This window comes from Hypanus sabinus, chromosome 17, assembly GCF_030144855.1.
Source record: "Hypanus sabinus isolate sHypSab1 chromosome 17, sHypSab1.hap1, whole genome shotgun sequence".
Taxonomy (NCBI): domain Eukaryota; kingdom Metazoa; phylum Chordata; class Chondrichthyes; order Myliobatiformes; family Dasyatidae; genus Hypanus; species Hypanus sabinus.
In genome coordinates this window covers 28,167,606-28,187,007 of record NC_082722.1, presented here as the reverse complement: position 1 = coordinate 28,187,007, position 19,402 = coordinate 28,167,606, and the positions used below count along the sequence as shown (strand labels likewise).

At 47.0% G+C, this 19,402-nt stretch overlaps 1 protein-coding gene across 2 annotated transcripts in view; it reads right to left on the bottom strand.

The window, feature by feature from the left end:
• LOC132406767 (11-beta-hydroxysteroid dehydrogenase type 2-like) overlaps positions 1–19,402 on the bottom strand; it is an 83,032-nt gene that overhangs the window by 29,967 nt on the left and 33,663 nt on the right. The window contains exon 3 of one of the 2 annotated variants that reach the window (XM_059992728.1): positions 15,720–15,905. The exons of the other annotated variant lie outside the window; for it this stretch is intronic. Within the exon in view, the coding sequence (XP_059848711.1) occupies positions 15,720–15,905 (186 nt within the window). The remainder of the gene's footprint in view (positions 1–15,719; positions 15,906–19,402) is intronic. 2 annotated transcript variants of the gene reach the window in all.

Sequence of the window (19,402 nt, the reverse complement as noted above, 5' to 3'; positions counted from 1 at the left end):
GTTGTATGCAGTGTTATTTCAGTTTAAATGTCAAACGGGTTTTGCGGCTCCCAGTGTTTTCTTTTCTGTGGGAAACGGGTCCAAGTGGCTCTTTCAGTGGTAAAGGTTGCTGACCCCTGGCCTAGACAGCATGGATGCTGACAGTATGTTTTCTGTAGTCGAGGACTCTAGGATGAGAGGCCACAGCCTCAGAATACAATGATCTCCCTTTAGAAAAGAGACGAGGGGGAATTTCTTCAGCCAGAGATGATAAATCTGTGGAATTCATTGCCACAGACAGCTCTGGAGGCCAAGCCATTGCGTGTACTTAAATCAGAGGTGGATAGGTTCTTGATTAGACAAGGTGTCAAAAGTTATTCGGAGAAGGCAGGAGAAAGGGATTGAGGGAGCAATAGATCAGCTACGATGGAATGACAGAACAGACACAAAGGGCTGAATGGCCTAATTCTGTTCCTATGTCTTATAGTTTTATATTCCCAATCATGTTGGGCATCGCTACCAGGGAGTTGGTCAAAGAGCTAAATTGCAGAACTTAAGTTTCTCAAGGGTTTCATGGTCACTGAAATATCATTTTCTCTGATCCTCTACAGATCCCTAACATCCCTGCTTCCAGGACAATCATCAGTCCTTTTGAAGAGATCAAGCACAAATAGAACCAGCAAGGGAGAGAGGCACCAGTCTCCCTGCTGAAATCTGATCGTGCAGAGCTCATGTATATTTCCAGTTAATTATTCCTGGCAGTCTCCCAAATACGGCATTTCGCTCTGGATATAAAAGTGCACACAACGAAGTCTGCATGCTATCAACATGATTTACTGGACTTTAGGGCAATCTAATTTATACTGAATTAGTACACTAAACTTGTCAAGGCACAGTCTGAGTATTGCCTGCATTTCTGGTCACGAGATTATAGGAAGGACATGACTGCACTAAAGTGGCTGCGGAGTAAATTTGAGAGGACCTTGTCGTGCCTGGAAAACTGTGGTTATAAGAAAAGACTGAACAGAATGGAGATTTTGTTTTGGAAAAGAGGGGGTTGAAGAGAAGGCTAACTGAAATGTATAAAATTGAGGAGCCCAGACAGAGAAAAAACAAAGCATCCATTTCATTTAGAAAACACTTTAAAAGAAACAGGAGTACAGATTTAAAGTTATTGACAGAAGGATTTAATTGGAGAACAGTATTTTTCCCTCCTTTTCCCTCCTGGAGAATGGTAGGCTTCTGGACCACTGCAAGGAAAGTGGAAACTGAAACCCTCTCAACCAAGAGATGGGTATTTTACAAAAAGGGTCAGGTTTTGACAATAAACTCCAAAACCTCTTTCACCTATGTCCCAAAGGATATTATTTCCCAAATCTACAATACTTGTAGAGTCAAGTGTACTTAGGGAACACGATATCTCGTGCAGTAACACATATCTCAAGACACTGGCGGCGCCAGAGGTTTTTCTTGCTGGTGCTACAGTGGGGCTGAATTACTCAGTGATGGTGCTACAATGGGCTGAATTACTCAGTGATGGTGCTACAGTGGAATGGTAATATGTATTCGCAAGGCATTCAAAAGTCAGTTTCAAGCAATATGTGCCTACTATAAATGCCTCTGTTGATTCACAAGCTACAGCAATTGATAGATCTAATATGGTGAACTGTGACAGTGTCAACAGCATCAGAGACAACACAGAGCATAAACAAACAAACCGACAGAGCATCCGACCCACAGCACACAACATGAATCACTCATCAATCCCACAATCAGCGTCAACTGAAAAACACAACACTAACTCACAATGCCCACTGCTATTTGCATCATATAGACAGACAATGCAAAAAGATGCACCGTTATTAAAGTCAATTAAGGCAAACAACAGATGCAAGGCTTTACCAGGAGTTGGACAAATCGTACTCTGACCGTGCAATACTTCAATTGATTCAGCTACTGAATTTAAAACAAAAATCAACAGAATCACCACTTGGAACTCTAAGCAAGACCAGTAGGCTTGATAGCAGTAAATGTAATATTTTAGGATTTGCAGGAAACATAAGGACTATGGGGTATCCACCATAAAATAATAATTATAATCAGTATTAGTCTAGGCCCAAATTAAAAAAAAATCAACTGCACTCACCATTGATGTTTTCGGAGAAGCACTATCTGTCTGTTGTTGTGACTGGTGGCAAAAGCATCAATGATTTCCTGGATGGCAAGTGCCTTGGTCCTCCGGCTGTTTATGGCCAACAGGGTCAAGTTGCTGTTCCGAGCATCGCTGCTTCTGAGGTAGTTTGTGAGGCGACTGAGGCAAGGGAAACTCCGTTTGCATGAGGCAGATATCACAGGCACAGTCAGAGATATGCAGATTAGTTTGTATAAATCTATAAATGCATCGCGGTAGGGTCTCATTAGAGCTAGAAGTTCCACTGTGTCATTCACTGTCCGTCCTTGCTTTTGTTTTATTTCCAGCAGTAGCTCTGCAGTCAGATTCACTTCAGTCACTCCGTAGTATTGGCCATTGACTAGGATTCTTGTCTAGGAAGAGCTTGTGTTTGGACTCAGTGCTGAGACTCCAGTCAGAACACCTCCAATCTCAACTGAGAACCGTCTTTTCATTTCAGTCGGAAGTCTGTCGATAACCGGATAGAAACAGTGCTTGTGAAGGTCATCAGAGGATGTGACAGGTGTGCGTTCGGTTTGGGCCTCAACAACAAATTCATGTAGGCGGCAGGGTGGCTGGGCCTGCCTCCTTTCACGTGGTCTGCTCTGTACACAGGCCTTGCCGCACAGGTCCCTCGCTCTTGCCTGAATTTCGCTCCATCATTCCTCTCCCCATTCTGCTGAGGGTGCATCGTCTTGTTTACTCAATCTGAATTCGGCCCATGCCTCCACAGCAAACTTGTGAGCTGCATGTACACGGTGGGTTTTGAAAGCTGTTGTAGCTTTCCGCCAGTTGCGGTAACCGGTGACAGTGAGGTAGACTCAGAATGGAACCCATGGCCTCCACACAGGAAATGCCTGCATGCGAAGCAGAACGTGGTGTCTTCCCTGATTGAATATTCCAGCCAGGAGTACAGATCAAACCAGCCACAAGTAAAACTCCTTTGCTGATTGCCAAACTGCCACAAAGGGTGCTATTTCAATGTTGGCCGAATGGGTCCTTCCTCAGGCTGCTGGCTAACATCGCTAACAGTATTCTCACTAGCACTAAGAGCAGCTTCATCCACGTTCTCTTTCGAATCCTGCTCCATTTCTTGTTTTTCTACTTCTCCCTCACACTCCTTCGATGGACTGCTGTCCATCTACTTCTCTTTGCACGTCACTTTCAATTCAGACAGGCTCAGGCCGAGACGCCACTGATTCCTCTGGGTGAGGTCGTTTTCTCACTAAAAATCGATCCATTTTTCACGCTGGCCAAAATAATGCACGTGCCAGGCCCAAGCTAGCTTGTAAACGCACAATGTGTGTGTGTGGCATCTGTTAGTCTCGCGAGACCATGGATCTGCACAATGTATGTATACTATCAATCTCTCGCGTGAGTGAGAGTGAGTGACATCACCACCTTAATTGATCTGAGGACAGCAAAGGCAAGACATTAACAACAAATGAATAAGCAGAAGTGTAGAGTGGATCTGACCTTAGACGAGCACAGAGTTTATAACTTTATTGCTGCGTGGGTGCTATGGTAATTGGGAGCACTGCGTGGGTGCTATGGTAATTGGGGGTGCTGCGTGGGTGCTATGGTAATTGGGGGTGCTGTGTGGGTGCTATGGTAATTGGGAGCGCTGCGTGGGTGCTATGGTAATTGGGAGCACTGCGTGGGTGCTATGGTAATTGGGAGCACTGCGTGGGTGCTGTGGTAATTGGGAGCACTGCGTGGGTGCTGTGGTAATTGGGAGCACTGCGTGGGTGCTATGGTAATTGGGGGTGCTGTGTGGGTGCTATGGTAATTGGGAGCACTGCGTGGGTGCTGTGGTAATTGGGAGCACTGCGTGGGTGCTATGGTAATTGGGGGTGCTGTGTGGGTGCTATGGTAATTGGGAGCGCTGCGTGGGTGCTATGGTAATTAGGGGCGCTGTTTCACTGGATCAGCTGGAGACACAAGCTGTATTCAAAACTAGACAGAGATAGCAGTATGTCAAATTTCAGTTAATTTCTTGGTGATGCTATTGTAAGCAAGCACCACCTCAGCGCCACCACTGTGCCAAGAATATCGAAGTTGCATGTGTTTGATCTATCTTCACATTTAGCATGTTATTGTTTCAAGAGGAAATGCATGGAAGTCATTTTGTAAGAATGACAATTTTTTTTGCATCGCTGAAGAAACTCATTATCGCTCTAATCGCAGAAAGCTGTTTGAGAGTTCTCCCATTCACCTGCTAGTCAGTATAACGATTAAGCATCGATTGATCCAATTGCCTTGATTCAGAAGTCAAAATCATATAATTACACCTCTGCTTCTCTGTTTCCCCAACAGAGTGAGCAGATGAAGGAACTCACACACACGGTGACCAGATACACAAGTCAAAAATGGCATTCTACAATAAGAATACAAGCATTGGTGACACATAAATTTCAACAAGGATTCAAGAAATGTTGGAAAGCGAAGTTCAAGAATAATTCTTAATACACACACACACACACACACACACACACACACACACACACACACACACACACACACACACACACACACACACACACACACACACACACACACACACACACACACACACACACACACACACACCTTATTGCATCCTGAATCCTGAAAATCAGTGAAAATAAATTTATGATGGGTATAGATAGAGTGAATGCAAACAGGCTTTTTCCACTGAGGCTAGGGGAGAAAAAAACCAGAGGACATGGGTTAAGGGTGAAGGCGGAAAAGTTTAAAGGGAACATTGGGAGGGGGCTTCTTCACACAGAGAGTGGTGGGAGTGTGGAATGAGCTGCCAGATGAAGTGGTAAATGCGGGCTCACTTTTAACATTTAAGAAGACCTGTCACGGATGACAGGTACATGGATGAGAGGTGTATGGAGGGATATGGTCCAGGTGCAGGTCAGTGGGACTAGGCAGAAAAATGGTCCGGCACAGCCAAGAAGGGCCAAAAGGCCTGTTTCTGTGCTATAGTGTTCTATGGTTCTATGGGACATCTGATTGAGGGCTATAAGATTATGAGATGAATAGACTAGACGGCCAGTATTTTCACCAATGGTCAAAGTGTCTAACACTAGAGGGCATTTAAGGTGAGAGAGGGTGATTTCAAAGGAGATGTTTGGGGCAAGTTTTTTTTAAACGCAGAGAGCGGTGGGTACCTGAAATCTGCTGCTAGGGGTGGTAATGGAGGTAAATATGATGAAGGTATTAAAGAGGCTCTTAGTAGGTACATGGTTAAGCAGACAATGGGAGCATGTGGACGTTGTTTATGCAGAAGAGATTAGCTTATTTAGGCATTTAACTATTGGTTTAATTAATGTGACACACCATTGTGAGCAGGAAGCTCTGCTTCCACACTGTACTGTTCTATGTTTAATCAGAGTTTTACAACGTTCTGTTGTGAATTACTGACAAAAAGATTGAGAGCCTGAGATAGTTGCAAGGGGGTTATGGGAGAAAATGAATGTGTAAGTGGAGAGGGTCTCTAGGAATATAATTAGAATAAATATTAAAAAAAAGCTAGAAAAGGAAAATTCAGAATTAGAGACATCTGGAGTCATAGAACAAGAAGTGTGATAAACACTACATACGGGGGCTTAATATAATATTCCGAGGGTAAAGCAATGATTCATACCAATTAACAATCCAACTGGATCGGGCAATATTACATCTGCACTTCAGTTGTAAATTTTTCTCTATAAAATGAGTCTTTCTTTTGCCAAGTGCACAGAACAACTCTGACTGCACTCGCCATTAATGATGTCATTCAGATTTAGGGTTCATACTTTCTTTTCTTCTGGAAGGATTTTACAACTGCAGCAAATTGTACTGAAACGTTGAGTTCACTGCTTCAACTTTTTCTTGGGCTTCATCTCAAAGACTGCTTGGAAACAGGGATTCTGAATTATTGCAAATGATGTATCCAGACCTCATATATCAGCTAGAACAGAAATAGCAACTTGCAATTTAACGACGTGTTTAGAAATATTTTTTTCACTTTCAGTGCCTAAAGAAATGGAGTAAAGCATCTGTACCCTTGTTATCTTAGATTTTCAGCCAGATTGATTTGCACCTTATAGGATTACAGCCCCTTAGGCATCTGTCAGTGCTAAGTTTTAAGGATAAAATGCAGGAATACTTGGAAACTACCTTCTACCAGTTATAATTGTAGTCTTTTCTGATGCTTCATTTTCCAAGATTTGCAAATTATAGATTTTTCAACACGTTCTCAATGGTTGAACTAGTAACTGTTGAAGGCTGTGACCCTTTATGACTGAGGAATTCAACATTTTACAACTACACGTAAATTAGTAAATCACATTTAGCAGATTTGGAGGTCATATTGTACCTCAATCTGCTCTATGGGGGCTTTTTATTTTGCCCTCCGTAATTTAATTTACTTGCTAATCATTTGCCTCACCCATTAAAAAAAAATCCTTTGCAAATTAATGCCATGGATCTGCCGGACTGTCATAATTTCTCTGCAGTCTGGAGAAAACTCAAGCGACAACCAAAAGAAATTCTCTGTAAATGGTTACCATCAGAAAGGAACTCAATACTTAATCAATCACAGACCAGACAAAATATTTTCTTTTCCTCACAGTCTGACACCAATGACTAAGAACCCATACTGTGTCGGGAGATGCATGTCATACAGGTGACCAACATACAGTTTGTGTGTGGGACTTCTGTCATAAAATGTTATTGCAACCAGAATCAAGGCATTCTGCTCAACTGAACTGACCTTGCACATGGCACACACACAAAGGACTTTCTTCTGTTCAGTGCTTGATGTGAGGCAAAATAATTGGGCTTAAAATCAGTTGCAGTGACTGAGGAATTAGCCAGCGTTCCGGCTAAGGGAGATAGCCTACTGGGGTTTGCGAGCACAGAGCTTTGGAGCCTCTGCGCCACGGGGGGCAGGTTGAGGGAGGCTTAAAAGTGAGGCTGGGGATTTCGAATAAAGTTTTTCCTTCGACTGCAGTTACCGACTCCGTGTCGTAATTTTAGCGCTGTGTGTAGCACACCGCTACAATTGGTGACCCCGACGGTCCAAACTATTTTTGGACCAGAAATGACCGACGCTGCCTCTGTTCATGCGGTTTCGTTGAAACTGCCGGGTTTCAGGTCACGGCGACCGAACCTATGGTTCCAGCAAGCCGAAGCCCAATTCCACGTACGCCAGATCACCTCAGAAGACACCCGCTACTACTACTTGGTGAGCTCCCTCGACCAGGACACAGTGGCCCAGGTCGCGGAGTTCGTACAGTCGCCCCCGGCAGACAGCAAGTACACGGAATTCAAAGCCCTGCTCCTCAGGACTTTTGGACTCTCACGGCGCGAGCGGGCTGCCCGTTTACTGCACCTGGATGGCTTGGGAGACAGACCTCCATCGGCTTTAATGAATGAGATGTTGTCTCTGGCAGATGGACACAAGCCCTGCCTGACGTTTGAGCAGGCATTCCTGGAGCAGCTGCCCGAGGACATACGCCTGCTGCTGTCCGATGCGGATTTCAGTGACCCCCGGAAGGTGGCAGCCCGGGCGGACTTGCTGTGGAAAGCCAAGAAGGTGAGTGGGGCGTCCGTCGCACAGATCACCAGGCCCCGCTCCCAGCAGCAAACCAGTCCAGGCCCGGCCACAGAGCCCGCCAACCCCAGAGGCAGGGGTGGGGGGCCCAATGAACAATGGTGCTTCTACCACCAGCAGTGGGGCACAGAAGCCCGCCGTTGTCGCCCGCCCTGCAAGTTCCCGGGAAACGCCAGGGCCAGCCGCCGCTGATGGATACGGCGGCTGGCCTTCGGGATAGCCTCCTGTATGTGTGGGACAAGCGGTCGGGATGCCACTTTTTGGTTGACACCAGTGCTGAGGTTGGCGTTTTACCTCCGATGAGTTACGACACCCGTAGCAGGGCACCGGGTCCCCCCCTGAGGGCCGTGAACGGCAGCACAGTGAGGACCTATGGCACCTGTCAGGTGCAGCTACAGTTCGGCTCCAGCCAGTTCACGTGGGACTTCACACTGGCCGCCGTAGCCCAAACGCTCCTGTGCGTGGATTTTTTGCGGGCTCACAGCCTACTGGTCGACCTGCCGAGGCAGAGGCTGGTCCACGGCGAGACCTTTCAGACGTTCTCCCTGGGTGCAGCCCAGTTGCCGGCCCCACACCTCGGCTCCATCACGCTGTCCGACAACGACTTCACCAGGGTCCTGGCAGATTTTCCTTCGGTTCTGGCACTGCAGTTCACAGCGGCCCTGCCCCAACACGGCGTACAGCACCACATCCCGACCCAGGGACCACCTCTCCACGCCCGTGCTCGGCGGCTTCCCCCGGACAAGCTCCGACTGGCGAAGGAGGAGTTTAGGAGGATGGAGGAATTGGGGATCATCCAGCGGTCTGACAGCCCATGGGCCTCCCCCCTGCACATGGTGCCTAAAGCGACAGGGGGCTGGAGACCATGTGGCGACTACCGCAGGCTGAACGAGGCTACCGCACCGGACCGCTACCCTGTGCCGCACATTCAGGACTTTGCAGCAAACCTGCACGGCGCGCAGATCTTCTCCAAGGTAGACCTCGTCCGAGGATACCACGAAATCCCGATGCATCCGGACGACGTCCCCAAAACGGCTCTCATCACCCCGTTTGGCCTTTTAGAGTTCCTCCGCATGCCGTTCGGCCTGAAGAATGCCGCACAGACATTCCAGCGGCTAATGGACGCGGTGGGACGGGACCTGGACTTCGCGTTCATCTATTTGGACGACATCCTCATAGCCAGCAGCAGTCGTCAGGAGCATCTGTCCCACCTCCGTCAACTCTACGCCTGACTGAGTGAATACAGTCTAACAATCAACCCGGCCAAATGCCAGTTCGGGCTTGACACCATTGACTTCCTGGGCCGCAGGATTACTAAAGACGGGGCAACCCCTCTGCCCGCTAAGGTAGATGTGGTCCGCCATTTCCCCCAACCCACCACGGTCAAAGGTCTTCAGGAATTCTTAGGTATGGTCAATTTCTACCACCGTTTCCTCCCTTCAGCTGCCCGGATCATGCGCCCCCTGTTCGCCCTGCTGTCCGGTCTGGGCAAGGACATTACCTGGGACGAGGAGTCCGCCGCCGCTTTCATTCAAACGAAGGAAGCTTTGGCGAACGCCGCAATGCTAGTACATCCCAGAATGGACACCCCTACCGCCCTCACAGTGGACGCATCTAACACGGCAGTCGGTGGGGTACTGCAGCAACTCATCGCAGGTCGCTGGCAACCCCTGGCATTTTTCAGCAAACACCTGCGGCCACCCAAGCTCAAATACAGTGCTTTCGACCGGGAACTGTTGGCGCTCTACCTGGCAATCCGGCGCTTCTGGTACTTCTTAGAAGGTCGGCCCTTCACCACGTTCATGGACCACAAACCGCTTACCTTTGCGTTTACGAAAGCATCCAACCCCTGGTCTTCCCGCCAGTAACGCCACCTGTCCTACATCTCTGAATACATGACAGATGTCCGGCACGTCTCGGGTAAGGACAATGTCGTGGAGAACGCGCTCTCTCGCCCTACCGTTCATGCCCTTTCCCAAGGGGTAGACTTTGTGGCACTGACAGAGGCACAGCAGGCGGATGAGGAGATTCCAAGTTACAGAACCGCAGTCTCCGGTTTGCAGCTCCAGGACCTCCCCGTAGGCCCGGGTGAGAGGACCCTACTCTGTGACGTCGCCACCGGCCAACCCCGTCCCGTCGTCCCGACAGCCTGGCGGCGCCGTGTTTTCGACTCCATTCATAACTTGGTGCACCCCTCCATCCGGACAGTTGTCCGGATGGTTTCCAGCAGGTTCGTTTGGCACGGACTCTGCAAACAGATCAGTGAATGGGCCAAAACGTGCATGCACTGCCAGACGGCCAAGGTGCAGCGGCACACCAAAGACCCACCGCAGCAGTTCCATCCCGCCCACCGGCATTTTGACCACATTCATGTGGATATCGTGGGCCTCCTGCCAGTGTCGCGCAGAGCGCGGCACCTCCTGACTATCATGGACCAGTTCACAAATGGCCAGAGGCGATCCCGCTCAGCGACACCACCTCCGAATCTTGCGCCCGGGCACTGATCACCACCTGGATATCTCGCTTTGGTGTACCGGCCCACATTACCTCCGACAGAGGCGCCCAGTTCACCTCCAGCCTGTGGTCAGCTATGGCCAGCCTTTTGGGGTCTCAGCTGCACCACACAACTGCCTACCACCCACAGTCGAACGGGCTAGTGGAGCGTTTCCACCGTCACCTGAAGTCGGCCCTCATGGCCCGCCTGAGAGGGGCCAACTGGGCGGATGAGCTTTCCTGGGTCCTACTCGGCATCCGCACGGCGCCCAAAGACGACCTGCATGCCTCGTCGGCCGAGTTGGTATACGGCGCACCCTTGGTCACCCGCGGGGAGTTCATACCAGCCCCACAGGGGCAAGAGGAAGATCCCGCAGCAGTCCTGGGCAGACTACGCGATAAGCTCGGTAACCTGGCCCCCATACCCACTTCACAGCATGGGCGGAACCCGACCTGCGTACCCAAAGACCTGCAGAACTGTAAGTTTGTGTTTATACGAAGGGCGGGCATCGGCCACCGCTGCAGTGGCCCTACGAGGGGCCGTTTACGGTGCTCCGGAACAACGGGTCCACGTTCGTGTTGGACGTTGGGGGGAGAGAGGAGGTTTTCACGGTGGACCGACTCAAACCGGCCCATGTGGACCTGGCGCAACCGGTCGAGTTTCCGGCACCTTGGCGCAGAGGCCGACCTCCCAAGCAGGTTCCGGCCCAGACTGTGGACATTGGGGGGTGTATCGCCGGTTCTGGGGGGGGGGTGGTTATGTGGCGACCCATTTCCTGGCACATCCGAACCGGCTCACAATTAGCCAGCATTCCGGCTAAGGGAGATAGCCTGCGGGGATTTGCGAGCACAGAGCTTTGGAGCCTCTGCGCCACGGGGGGGCAGGTTGAGGGAGGCTTAAAAGTGAGGCTGGGGATTTTGAATAAAGTTTTTCCTTCGACTGCAGTTACCGACTCTGTGTCGTAATTTTAGCGCTGCGTGTAGCACACCGCTACAATGTCACATTTTAAGTTGTTCTGAAGGAGGCCTCACATGTCAAGGGAAGTTCTATTTCTGTATCAATCATCTGTTCGAATCACACGTGCACACACAATGGGATTCTGCACAAGTGACATCCATTATATATGTTTAGGTGCCTCTGTGTATGTAGTACCCAAAGTACATTAGTGACTGTTTCAATCCCTGCAGTGGCCTACTTGATAATGCTCTTCTTCAGGATTCAAGGCCTACGATTTTCTAGTTATGGTGCGCTACAGTGCAGAAACAGACCCTTTGGCCCATCTAGTCCATGCTGAACTGCTATTCCCACCTGGACCATAGCCTGCCATACCCTTCCCATCCATGTACTTATCCAAATTTCTCTTTAAAGTTGCAAACAAACCCGCATCCATCATTCCACACTCACACACCCTTGGAGTGAAGAAGTTCTGCCTGAGATTCTCCTTAAACATTACACCTTTCACCTTTAGTCTATGACCTCCAGTCCTAGTCTCACCCAAAAGCAGTAGAATAAGCCTGGCTGCATTTGCCCTTTCTGTATCCCTCATAATGACATAAATCTATCAAATCACCCCCATTCTCCTACACTGAAGGGAATAAAGTCCTAACCTATTCAATCTTTCCTCAAGATGGCAATGTCCCTGTAACTTTTCTCTGTACTTTTTCAATACCATTATAATCTTCCCAGTAGGTAAGTGAAATTCAAATTTGGCCTCAACGTCTTATACAACTTCAGCATAACATTGCAACCCCTGTACTCAATACTTTGATTCATGAAGGCCAATGTACCAAAAGCTCTCTTTACAACCCTACCTACCTGTGGTGCCACTTCCAATGTATTATGGATCCCTTTGATTGACTGGACTTCTCAGTGCCCTACCGTTCACTGTGTATATCCTACCCTACCTTATGCTTCCAAAGTGTAACACCTCGCCCTTCTCTGCATTAACTTCCATTTACCATTCTTCAGCCCATTTTCCAGCGGGGCAAGATCCCATTACAAGCTTTGAGAGTCTTCCTCGCTGTCTTCCCCCCCTCCCAACCTTGGTGACATCCTCAAACTTGTTGAGCTAGTTTACCACATTATCATCCAGATCATTAATATAGATGACAAACAACAACAGACTCAGCACCAATACTTGCAGCTCACCACCAGTCACAGGCTTCCGGGAAGAGAGGCAACCATTTAGCGCCACTCTCTGGCTTCTGCTTCTAAGCCAATGTTGCATCTTGAATGCCAAATGACTGATCAAGATGAAGCAGTTCTGTTATATTGCTTTTATAATTCCTGAATCCGCTGCCTGGTGCCGCCGACTGATGCGACGCAGGAGAACAAGGAGGATAGCGAGCAGCGGGCTTGCTGTTGGCTGTGTGCCCAAAGGCACAGAAATTGGAAAAAGCGATGCCACAGACTTGTAACATCATAAATCAGCGAGTTGTTTTGTTATGTCTCCCCTCTTGCTGTGAAATGGGTCTCCTCTTTTTCTCTTATTAAGGAGAGAGAGAGCCCGTGCTATGTCGAATTACTGGGTGAACAAGTAGCGTTTGGGGTTCTACAAGTCTGTGTCTTATTGATGCTTTGCTGCATGCTTGAGTGCTCGGTGGGAGGTGCTGTTGCTTTTTTGCTGGGGGGGGTTCATTGCTTTGCTGCTGCTTATACATCGGAGGAAGGAGTTTGGGGGGGCTTTGGGGTTCTAACATTTAACTGTCGTTCATTCTTTGGGGCACTCCTCTGTTTTTGTGGACATTTGTGAAGGAAAAGAATTTCAGGATGTATTTTGTATACATTTCTCTGACATTAAATGTACCTATTGAAAACCTATTCCTGTTCTTATTCATATCAATGCTATTTATTTCCTGTGAATATTATTTTAGAGGAGAAAGGTAATTAGTAATAATTAACTTCAATTTTACTTTGAAAACCATTAAAAATGTAATTTCACATATGGAACAAATAAACTTTACAGACCCTTAGTAATTCTGACGTTCACATTAGGACAGAAAATGCCATCTATAAATTAGTTACGTATGGAATCGTTACTCTTGCCCGACAGAAACAACTCCCAGACAATTGTAATTCATTACCGTTCAACACAAAAGGTCTATTGATTGCTTAGTATGTTGAGATATTTTAACATTGATTGCTTACAGAAGTAGCTCGGAAAGCATGCTATGGAAAGTTCAATTCCACTAATCTACAGCTTTAAGTAGAATTTCATTACATTGCCTCAGCACGCCAGATATTCCATTTGCGTCATTGTTCCAAATGTCTAAACTATGCATCTCGCTCAATACACTATTGTTAGCAATGCATCACAATGATCTGGAACGGAAACAAAATGTATAGTTGCTTGCTTCTGTTAATTAAACATTATTTATTAACTAAACCTCCCACAAAGTTAAATGTTGTGATATGGAGGGTAACAGGGCTTTGCTTCCAGATGAGCTCAATGCCTTCTATGCTCGCTTTGACCACCAGAACAGGGAGGAACCATCACACACCCCCATGCCTCCCGATGAGTCTTTGGTCTCAGAATCTGAAGATGATGTGCCTTCAAGAGAGTGAATCCAAGGAAAGGATCCGGTCTGGACGGAGTACCTGGCCGAGTACTGAAGACCTGTGCTGGCTTGTGTGTTCATGGATATCTTCAACCTCTTGCTCCGTCAGTGTGTGGTACCCAACTGCTTCAAGCAGGCTTCAATCGTACTAGTGCCGAAGAAGAGTGTGGTAACCTGCCTCAATGACTGTCGCCCAGTGGCACTTACATTCACTGTGATGGAGCGTTTTGAGAGGCTGGTGCTGAATCATATCAGCTCTTGTCTGTTTGACGACTTGGATCCATTTCAATTTGCCACTGAAGCAACAAGTCTACAGATGATGCTATTTCATTGGCTGGAATCCTGGAGCATCTGGAAAGCAAAGATGGATACATCTGGATGCTCCTTATGGATCACATCTCACCATTTCACACCATCATTCCTTCAAAACTAATCAGTAAACTCCACGATCTGGGCCACAATATCCTCTTGTGCAATTGGAGCCTGGATTTCCTCACTTGTAGACCCCAGTCAGTTCAGATTGGCAAAAACATCTCCTCCTCAACCTCCATCAGCGATGTGTTCTTAGCCTCCTGTTCTACTTGCTTTACGCCCTTGACAGTGTAGCTAAGTACAGCTCCAACAGCAACACCACATACAAGATTGCTGATGACACCACTGTTACAGGCTGTATCAAAGGTGGTGATGAATCTGCATACAGGAGGGAGATGTAAAACTTGGCTGAGTGGTGTCATTCAACAACCTCTCATCTCAATGTCAATAAGACCAAGGAACAGATTGTCAACTTCTGAAGAGGGAAACCAAAGGTCCATGAGCCAGCACTCATCAGAAGATCAGATGTGGAGGGGGTCAGTAACTTTAAATTCCTGGGTGTCACTGTCTCAGAGGACCTGACCTGGACCCATTATATAAATATAATTGCAAAGAAAGCACAACCGTGCTTCTACTTCCTCAGGAGTCTGCAGAGGTTCAGCATGTCATCGAAAATCTTGGGAAACTTCTATAAATGTGTGGTGGAAAGTGTGCTGACTGGCTGCACTACAGCCTGGTACAGGAACACCAATGCCTTTGAGCAGAAATTCCTACAAAAGGTAGTGGATTTAGCTCAGCAAATCACAGATAAAATCCTCCCAACCACTGAGAACACCTACATAGATACCTTGCCGTAGAAAAGCATCCATCATTAAAGATCCTCACCTCCCAGGCCACAGGACTTGCACCACCAGGTTCAAGAACAGTTACCACCCCTCAGCCATCAGGCTACTGAATAAAAGAGGATAACTACACATCTGAGGAATCTGTTACATTGTTATTTCATGCTCATTATTTATTGCTATTTATTTATTAGCTGCATTTTCCATTTGTTTACAGTATACAGTTCCTGATGTTTACAGTTTACGGATCCTGTTTGCAGTCATTTTTCTAAGATTTGCTCAGTACACCCACATAAAAAGAATATCAAGGTTGTATGAGGAGCTCTGATAATAAATTTTATTTTGAACTTTACTTTAAGCTTTGAACTTTGCTTATTGTAATGAATATTCACCCTCATGCAACATCAGTGAAGCTTCAGCACAGCAGCACCGGATTTCAATGTAGTCTACAGGTGACCTAACTTGTGAAAAACCACAAGTTACATTGGAATTTAAAACTGTATATCCAATTGTAGATGAGTACTGCCACCTTAAGAAATTTATTTCTGTTTGTCTTCACTGTAGAACACTTACTTTGAGAAGAACATTAGAAAGTAATGTATGAGCAGCTATCAATTACTTCAAGCAGGGTATCATCAATACCTCCACTCAATGTTTTTGACAGGGTGATCTATTCAGATAAGATGTAATTTTTTTTGTCTCAACAAGATCTTTCATATTGTTATTCTAAAAATTTCCTGCAAACTAACAGCATCCCATTACTATAAAAAGAACATACCTGAGGGACTAGAAAGATTAATTATCCTCCCTTTTGCTCGACGAATCAAAGGTAAAAATGTTTTAGTAACTTCAACTGTTCCCAGGAAATTGACATCCATGCATTGCTTAAAATCATCTGTTGGAATGAGTTCCGCTTCACAAAAAGAAGTTGTGATTCCTGCATTATTAACTAAAGCATAGAGTCCTACAGAAAGAGAAAGCAAAAATCAGAATTCCAAAAAAATTCTTTGATGTTTTTGTTCTGCCATGGAATAAAGATTGGGTGTATTTGGTAGCATCTAATTTTTGTAATCTTCTCTTCCTCCTCTGAACCCTACTAGGTGTCAAGTTTCTTGAACACCAGAATCTTAATCACTCCACCTCTCGGATTGAGGCAACACCTTAAGCTCAGGAATTCCCTTCCTAAACTTTGTTTTTGTTGAGATACTCCTTAAAATAAACATGCGAATATCTTCAGATGCTGGAAATCCAAAGCAACACTCTGAGTGCTCAAGGAGGGTTTCAGCTGAGATTGCCGACTGTTTAGTCTTTTCCATAGATGCTGCCTGACCCGCTGATTTTCTCCAGCGTTTTGTGTGTTGCTTCTTAAAATAGCCTGTTTGGCCAAGTCTTTCATGATTACCTGTATACCTCAGACTTATACACCACTGAGTCATGTCATCTGCATAAATTCTCTGATGACTCAGAAATAGTTGGATCTATAAAGGGAGGCTGAATACAAAGCCCTGGTGGAGGACTTTGTCAACTGATGCAAGTTGAATCATCTCCAGCCCAATATCAGTAAGACAAAGGAGATGGGGATGGACTTTAGGAAGTCTAGGCCTGCACTGCTCCCTGTTACTTTTGATGGTGAGGACGTGGAGGTGGTGAGGACCTACAAGTACTTGGAGACGCACCAGATGACAGACTTGAGTGGAGCACCAACACAGAGGCTGTGTACAAGAAGGGCCAGAGCCGCCTCTACTTCCTGAGGAGATTAAGGTCCTTTGGAGTATGCAGGCCTCCCCTTCACATGTTCTACCAGTCTGTTGTCACCAGTACGATCTCCTATGCAGTGTGCTGGGGCAATGGCATCAACATGGGTGACGTAAACAGGCTCAATAAACTGATTAGAAAGGCTGGCTCTGGAGTCAATCTGGACACACCAGAGGCTGTGGTGGAACAAAGGACCCTACGGAAAATCCTGGCATTTCTGGACAATGTTCACCCTCTGCATGCCACCTTGGCTGAACAGAGGAACACTTTTTAAAATAGACTAAGACAACTCCGCTGCTCCAAAGAGCACTATACGAGGTCATTCTCACCCTTGGCCATTAGGCTCTAGAAGGAGTCAAACTGTAGCCAGGGAAGTGATTACCCCCTCCTGTTAGACTGTTGAGGTAATTTTTTATTCTTTCTTACTCCTTACTTCTGATATTTGTGTGTCTGTGCATTTGTAATGTTACAGCGAGACTATATTTTCCTTTGGGATCAATAAAGTATTTATTTATCTATCCAGTCAGTTCATTTATCTTATTTTCTGTGGTTCAGTGTCAAATGCACATTATCTAATTTTTTTTTAAAGTAACTAGTGTCTTTCAAGAAAGTGTTTCTTCATAAAGTTGCAGTATTTTAGTTGGAGCAAATAAGCAACAGGAGCAATGTGGGAATCTCGTCAAACTGTATCACCTCAAGGGAAACTTGGATATTCTCTTTTATGAACGTGCCAGCTACCTTTAAACTATAAAAGGCAGTTTTCTTACAGCAGTCCATCACATGAAAGATCATGAAGGCAAAAGAGAAGAAAGACACTGATGCACCATCAATTACTCTAGGAGACTGGAAGTGAACGATAGGTTTTTATTAACAGTGAAAAGGGAGCACGACCATGTCGAAAACTGAGGGGGGAGCAGTGCCTCCAATCGCCTTTATACAGGGGTCAGTGGGAGGGGCCACAGGAGCAGTCAGCAGAGGGGCATGTCCAGACAGGTGTATGTAGTTCACCACACAGGGGTCTGTGGGAGGAGCCACAGGAACAGTCAGCAGGGGGGAGGGGGCGTGTCCAGACAGGTGTATGTAGTTCACCACACAGGGGTCTGTGGGAGGAGCCACAGGAGCAGTCAGCAGGGGGGCATGTCCAGACAGGTGTATGTAGTTCACCACACAGGGGTCTGTGGGAGGAGCCACAGGAACAGTCAGCAGGGGGGAGGGGGCGTGTCCAGACAGGTGTATGTAGTTCACCACACAGGGGTCTGTGGGAGGAGCCACAGGAACAGTCAGCAGGGGGGAGGGGGCGTGTCCAGACAGGTGTATGTAGTTCACCACACAGGGGTCTGTGGGAGGAGCCACAGGAGCAGTCAGTGGGGGGGGTGGGGCGTGTCCAGACAGGTGTATGTAGTTCACCACACAGGGGTCTGTGGGAGGAGCCACAGGAGCAGTCAGTGGGGGGGGGGGGGCGTGTCCAGACAGGTGTATGTAGTTCACCACACAGGGGTCAGTGGGAGGAGCCACAGGAGCAGTCAGTGGGGGGGGTGGGGCGTGTCCAGACAGGTGTATGTAGTTCACCACACAGGGGTCAGTGGGAGGGGCCACAGGAGCAGTCAGCGAGGGGGGGGGGGCGTGTCCAGACAGGTGTATGTAGTTCACCACACAGGGGTCTGTGGGAGGAGCCACAGGAGCAGTCAGCAGGGGGGCATGTCCAGACAGGTGTATGTAGTTCACCACACAGGGGTCTGTGGGAGGAGCCACAGGAACAGTCAGCAGGGGGGAGGGGGCGTGTCCAGACAGGTGTATGTAGTTCACCACACAGGGGTCTGTGGGAGGAGCCACAGGAGCAGTCAGTGGGGGGGGGTGGGGCGTGTCCAGACAGGTGTATGTAGTTCACCACACAGGGGTCTGTGGGAGGAGCCACAGGAGCAGTCAGTGGGGGGGGTGGGGCGTGTCCAGACAGGTGTATGTAGTTCACCACACAGGGGTCTGTGGGAGGAGCCACAGGAGCAGTCAGCAGAGGGGCATGTCCAGACAGGTATACATAGTTTACCACAGACACAAAGAAAACTAAGAGCATCTAAAGAAATACACAATGACATATAAACACAGGGAAACAAAACCAAAATGAAAAATATTGAGATAAGATTTTTTAACAAATCAAATAATATTCATACTGTAAAATAGAGGACCACAAAAAGAAGCTTTGTTGAGATCAGCACAAAGGGATGCACACAGGAAATAAAGGGATAATTGTATTAGTTTGTAAATAAAGCTTGATGGAATTGTTTTTTGGAATGCAAAGGATCCAGTTTGCTGTTCCGTGTGGCGTTTGTCCATTAACGATGTCTGGATACGACAGCAATAAGAGGGAAGTATCCCACTGAGGGGTTATTTTTACAGTTGTAGTGAAACTTCTCTTGCCATTTCAAAATCTTTTATGTACAATCCAAAATGCAAATTACGTTCAACTGGAGAGTTAAAGGTCTTTGAATTTATCCAATTCATCGAGTATCCTTTCTTATTGGACATACTTTCAAAATCTGCAGGAACTCATAAATCATAGTGCCAAACAGCTGGTTCTGAAGATTCATATCAAAAGATATCAATTATTTTTGCATTGTAAATTAATTTTCCTCGGCTTTGTAATCTTATGGATAACATAGCAATGGAAAGGCAGATGAAATCACCTAATTAAAATTTTACTTGAACTTG